General features: G+C 35.9%; 1 protein-coding gene across 1 annotated transcript; it reads left to right on the forward strand.

Annotated features, from left to right (window-relative positions):
- The first annotated feature begins 3,314 nt into the window (after positions 1-3,314).
- On the forward strand, positions 3,315-5,417 carry LOC131041432 (protein trichome birefringence-like 36). Its single transcript, XM_057974535.2, has 5 exons — positions 3,315-3,712; positions 3,798-3,963; positions 4,057-4,235; positions 4,767-4,934; positions 5,049-5,417. Exons 1-5 carry the CDS (start codon positions 3,429-3,431, stop codon positions 5,323-5,325), a joined length of 1,074 nt encoding a protein of 357 aa, XP_057830518.2. The 5' UTR covers positions 3,315-3,428; the 3' UTR covers positions 5,326-5,417.
- The last annotated feature ends 1,399 nt before the right edge of the window (positions 5,418-6,816 follow it).

Below are 6,816 nucleotides of genomic sequence, written 5' to 3' on the forward strand. Positions count from 1 at the left end.
TCCATTAAAGGGGAATACCTCGAGGGACTCAACCTTTCTGGAGGGATGAGAGAGCAAGATGATGGCAAATTAGTCAATCCAAGCTACTCTTTCTGAGGGAGCACCTCACTGATTTCACCTTCTTCTAGGTCTCGATCCCCATGAAATGAGTCAGCTATAGGTGGATTAATAGTTGGTAATGGAGGAAGAGGGGGGTGAGATATCTTAACAGGGGAGTTGTGAGGACATAGGTCCGTGGTGAGATGATTAGGGTTAATATTAGACTTATAGCCTTTGAAGGTAAAACCCCCTCCTTCCACAAATCTGAATGGGGCGCCATTAGATTTGAGGACCGATTCGGGGAAAGGTTTCTCAGAGGGGATCTTCTTCGGCATAGTATCTTTGAAAGAACCATCATAAAAAGGCAATTCTAGGGTTAAGTAGAAATTGTCGCATTTCACTATTATGGGCTCTAAAGATTTAATGTTAATATTCATATTGACAATCAAAAGCTGGTTAAAGAAGCTTAGGGCTGATTTTTTAACTTCTACAAATTTGCCTATTTTATTACCTATTATTCTTAAAAACTCATTATTTCGCTATTCTACAAGGAATTTATCAAGTGAAATTGCTCTGTTAACCATGCAGGAATTGAGTTGAGATGGAAGAAAGAGGGGTTGCCATTCCCGACAATTAAACCCTAGACCTTTGAATGTTAATATGTCCTCGTTTAGCAAAGAATTTCTCAAACTCTGATTACCACATTCAATAGCTAAGAAATTATCAGGAAGGATATCAATTTTTCCCTGGTTATTGAGAGAAGCCGACACCCAATTAGCAATTTGATCAGATGGGATCCCCAACCTTTCCACCGAGCAAAGATCATTCGGTCGTTGCAATGCATTTGATACCTAACCCGAGTATGGGTGTCAATTTCAATGACCAGCCCATTAGGATTAGCTAGAGGATTTGAAGGTTAATTTAGCTTGGGATGCTTAACCTCCTTTAAATTGTGATTATTCATGAAAGAGTGACGACCCGGGGATATCATTTTCTTTGATAATTTACCCACAGATCTCTGAGGAGGAGAAATATGATGAGAAGAGGAAATCTTTGACTGGTTAGGTTTTACAAAACCCTCCTCCCGACAATGATTGGGATTCCGCTTAAGGTAGTTTGGTTGCCCTAATGCTCTGTTGTTTCTGCGGCTCACCAAATGCCAATCCTGATCCCAGCCCTTGCAAAGAGGAGGGTGAGCCCTAACCATATCAGCCAGAAAATATTTAGTTTTTGCAAAGAAGGCTTCTTGATCGCAGGTCCGTGATATAACCTTGCCAGGTTCCTCAGTCCCAGAGATATTAGCCAAAACAGCGAACCGATTTACATAGCCTTTGTAAATTCCCTGCAGAGGGTAAGAATGCTCGAAAAAGGGTGTCGATGCAATGCATTGGGTTTTTGCTCTCGCAGAGCTATTTTTCAAAAAAAAATTAAAATGCCACATAAATAATAAATTGTTTAAATAGTATTAATGATATATTTTAGAGAGAAAAATTGTTAAAAATGGAGGTAAACAAATTTGTGCTTCCATGTGGCATTTTTTTAGCCATAGCTGGGAAAAGATTTCAAATTATCCTTTTCCCATGTGGCTGCTTAGCTTTTTTTGGCTAGCACCCGCTGCTCAACTTTTTTAAGAAATATTTGTGAAACTGGTGGCCTCATGAGTATTTTTTTCTGCTAATTTTTAAGTGACATCTTAAAATTGGTATTAATAATATTAGTAATAATTTGTGCACAAGAAAAAATAGAAATAAAATGTTAAAAAAAAAAGAGGGAAACAAATTTGTGAAGCCATGTGGCATTTTTGGCAATAAACAGTTGCTGCTTATTTCTAAGCCCCCATATTTTACCACAACTTACATCATGTTCCCATGTGGCTGCTTAACTCTATTTTGTGCTTAAATTTAAGGACTTTAGTGTTCCCATGCAACTTTAAAATTGTGTTCTCTATTTTGTGCTTAAATTTAAGGAGTTTAGTGTTCCCATGCTATTTTAAAATTGTGTTCTCTATTTTGTGCTTAAATTTAAGGAGTTTAGTGTTCCCATGCAACTTTAAAATTGTGAAAAAAGGACAATTTATAATCTTTCTCTATTTTGGTGGAGCAAGCCATGGAAGAAAAGGAGGGGTTGGAAATATTCTTATTAACAAAAATGCCACGTGCTTCCACAATTTGCTCTCCACGTGCCTCCACAATTTGCTCTCCCTCTTTTTTTAAGATTTAATTTCTATTTTTATTTTACCACAACTTACCTCATGTTAATGCAACTTTTAAATTGTGAAAAAAGGGATAATTTGGAATCTTTCCCTATTTTGGTGGAGTAGCTATTGTTTAGGGATTAGAAATAAGCTATGGAAGAAAAGGGGGATTGAAAATAAGCAGTGACTCTTATTAACAAACAAAAGTGCCATGTGGATCCACAATTTGCTTTCCCCTCTTTTTAAAAGATTTTATTTCTATTTTATTTTTAAATTTTAAGTGCACAAATTAGTATTAATACTATTAATACAAAGTCGTGTGGATCCACAATTTGCTTTCCCCTCTTTTTTAAAGATTTTATTTCTATTTTATTTTTAAATTTTAAGTGCACAAATTAGTATTAATACTATTAATACAAAGTCGAGATGTTTTGTTTAAAATAAGCAACAAAGACAACTTAAAAAAACTTCGAATTAAAAAAGTTATGTGTTTTAAATCTAGATTTAAAATAATTTAAAAAATTATTTTTTTAATATCTAGATTTAAAAGAAACTTCTTTTTTTTAATTTTTATTTTTTTGCAAATCATCATATCTCAAATAATACTAAATTATAATAAATATTAATAATATAAAATTAATTAATCTATACTAAAGTGAAGATTCCTAATATTAATTAAATATAGGTATGCTAGTTTATAAATTTATAAATATAGTTTATTGATAATACATATTTTAATTATTTCAATATATGTAGTATGAGTTTTCTTTTTTGTAAGTTTTTTATTATGAAAATTATATTTTTATAATTAGACATATTTCTTTTTAAGACCTATTTTTTTATAGAATTGCTTTCCCCTTAACAAATTACAAAAATACTAATTGTTTAATAATTAAAAATTAGTCATGAAAAAAAAAGGGACTGGAAATAAGCAGCAGCATGAGAAATATAATTTTAAAATTAGACATATTCCTTTTTAAGACCTCTAATTTTTGAAATTGCTTTCACCCTTAACAAAATACAACTATAAAAATACTCTCAAACTCCCTTCGAGGCAATACTGGGGTGAATGAGTTGATTGGTGAGATGCCTCAGCTTTGGGAGTTGTAATTTGCATTGGTGGTTATCCTAAATTCTAACAAGCCGTCTCAATCTAGTACAACTTTCAACTAACCATCAGTGAAGCTATATAAGGATGGACCCAATTGGAGGGAGTGAACCATCTCCCAGGAAAATGATGATTGCAATTCTAACTCTTGTGCTCTGTCTCTTATCACTTAAGGATTTTGAAGTTCATGGAGGCACACAAGCAAATTGCGATTTCTTCTCTGGGAAATGGGTCCATGATCCCTCCTATCCTCTCTATGCTGCTTTAAAATGTCCTTACATTACCAAACCATTCGATTGCAAAGCAAATGGTAGACCAGATTCTGATTATCAGGAGTGGAGATGGCAGCCAAATGGCTGTGATACTCCAAGGTTAAGTCTTTTAAGTATTTTGTTCTAATTTATTGGCTCACATTTTGAAAATCCTCTTTCATTAATGTTTGGATTGTTATTTCAGATTCAGTGCCAGGGGCTTGCTGGAGAAGCTGAGAGGGAAGAAATTGGTGTTTGTTGGTGACTCCATAACCCAAAACCAGTTTCTGTCCCTGATCTGCCTTGTCTCTGAAGTGTTTCCAACTACATTCAATCCCAGGAGTCACATGAATAATAGATTCATTTCTACTGTAAGCAAGCAGAGTGATGGATTCTGATTTGTGGCTGATCTTGCAGGAAATTTTAATGGGTAATCATTAACAAATTTGGTTAATTGTTGGCAGGAATATAATGTTTCGATTGAGTTTTCATGGGCTCCATTTTTGGTTGACCTTGAGACAAACAATGAGGGGAAGAGAATTCTTCACGTGGATGAGATTCAAAGCAACTCTGCTCATTGGATAGCTGATGTCCTCATCTTTGAGTCATCTAAATGGTGGCCAGAGGTTTTGGGCTCACAAAGGTATGATGAATCTCAAACTTCTTGTCCCTTTCGTACTTTGAATCCATTTTCAACCTTCACTCTTGGCAGGTGACTAAAATTTAATGTTGAAGTAGTTTAACAGTTAAGATATTTAGTAGATGTAAGAGTAATCTATAATTAGAAATCAGCATGTCCAATTGAATTATATCATCTTACATAGCTGATCTGCTTTTTTGACCACACAAATACACTGATAAACAAATAGATGAACTATTCAAATCTTGTGTTCATTCCTGAGGAATTTCAATTGTATTTTTCTCTTTCTAACTGAGGAATCAACATCTAATGGGTCTGAAGAAGTAAAGTTCCAACTGGCATCATTATAACTCCTGTTTGCATGAGTTACTTTAAGGGAATCAAATCAAATATGAAACCATCATCAATGTTTTCCAATGCCTTGACTGTCTGATCCACCACTAAGGACTAATTGCTAATGTATTTCTGAATTTTTAGGTTAGGACTGCTACACAATGAACCAGTGAACTAAATCTCTTTATACTTGATGAACAGATGGGACATAGTCATGGAAGGCAACCAAAGCTATACCAACATGAACCCAATGGTAACTTACAGTAAGGCACTGACTACATGGGCACAATGGGTATCTTCAAATCTGGATCCCCAAACTCAGGTCTTTTTTCGCAGCACCTCATTCAGCCATTACAACAGTCAGAGAAGGTAACAGCAGAGCATATGCTAAAACTCCTAAGCTTTTCCAAATTTCTTTCTTTCTTTTCCCTAGAACTTACTAACACAATTCCTTTCATCATGACATTAAAATGAATGGAACAGATGCGACAGTGAGAAGGAGCCCATTGAAGATCCCTCATACGACCCTCAGCCAACTGCTCATGCGGCCATACTCCAGCAAGTTCTGAGCACCACTAAATTTCCAGTAAAATTCTTCAACATCTTCCGTAATTCAGTATTTCGCAAAGATGGGCATCCATCAATGTACACGATCCCTAACATTACAGAACCTGAGCACCAAGATTGTACCCACTGGTGTTTATCAGGCGTTCCCGATAGCTGGAACCAGCTACTATACGCGATCTTATTGGGGGCCTAACCATTACAGCTCACTGCTGATTCATTGAATTTTACTATTCGAATCTGTTCTTCATCTGTGCAATGAAAAATAAAATCTAATTTTTCTGTCTCTGTCCCACTATTCACCATTGGTTTCGTTTCTCTGTCTCTCTTTCTGTTGCACTATGCACCGTTGGTTCTGTTTACGTGTCAGCATCGCATGATTTGTCGCCGAGATTGGGTCACATGGAGGAATCCATACGTCCGAGGGCTTTTTCTCTGCAATAGTAGAATTAAAAAAAATTACGCGCAATTTCTAAGTTACTTTGCGTTTACGTTACTTCATTGTTTTTTTTTGGACTGTCTCTATTGTACAACTCATAAGAAGAACGTGTAATATATGGAATTAGATCTAATTATTCTGTCTTTAGTCTAACGGACAGAATGAGTAAAGAAAAAAATTGTTTCGTACATATGGATTTTGTTATTTTATGATTATTTTGGTATTTATTATTATGTTAATAAAGTATTTTTTTTTAATTATTTGTAGGGAAAGATATTTATAAGGAAGAGGGGTCAATAGTTATTTGAATAAAGTATTTTTTTTTTTAATAATTATTTGTAATAGGCAAAGACAACATCAAGTTATTATGGACGTGCTGCTTTGTTGGCAATTTCTTTGGGCTTAACAACGTCATGATGAGGTACGATTGGATTGGTAATGTGTTGGTTGTCGTCGGTATTTGCTGGCTCTTCATGCCTAACCAGGAAATCATTTCTAAAAGTGATTTCAATTTTTACCATGTGCCCAGCCTCATGTCTCATTTATTGACGTTGGGCTCACACACTTCCCATTATCTTTTCTCGGCTTGCTGCTCGAAGGGTCTCTGCAACTTTCTCTGCGAAATTTTTTTCATGACTAAAGAAGCTTTGTTAGCAGAGAATATGGGGGGTGATAGACTTAGATACGAACCAAACAATCTGAATGATTTCAAAAATGACCCCCTGGTCTGCAATTTCTGCGTTGAAGGAGGGGTTGCCGATTTTTTGGAATGTTTGCAGGGCCACGATGAGCAGCGCTCGACTGCTTTTGCCTCCTCCTGGTCTGAGAGGAGTGTCTCGGTGGGCGGCATTTCCTTTGATGTCTCTGAGGAGACTATTGCCCAGGCTACGAAGCTGGCCCTCGACAGTCGTCGCTGGAGCGCACCAGCCATGTTGCCAATAGCGAAGGTTTGAAACGCTTCTTCCGCAACCGCGAGGAACCTGTCAAAATCCAGAGTGGGTTTGTAGTACCCCTGCCCCAATCAATTTCTAATCTCGGTTTGACCTTGGTTAGTTTATCATGTTATAATGTTATAGTCAGATGTTTTGATTATTGTGCGTACCGGTTAATGTGGTTTTCACATCAATTTGTATGTAAGTTTATTAGTTCTCCTATTTCATGTTATTAATCTCAAGCTAACACTTTCATTATGTTTATATATGTATGCATGTATGACTCTTGGTTGCAGGAGATTTCAGGTACAGTATC

This window comes from Cryptomeria japonica, chromosome 11, assembly GCF_030272615.1.
Source record: "Cryptomeria japonica chromosome 11, Sugi_1.0, whole genome shotgun sequence".
Taxonomy (NCBI): domain Eukaryota; kingdom Viridiplantae; phylum Streptophyta; class Pinopsida; order Cupressales; family Cupressaceae; genus Cryptomeria; species Cryptomeria japonica.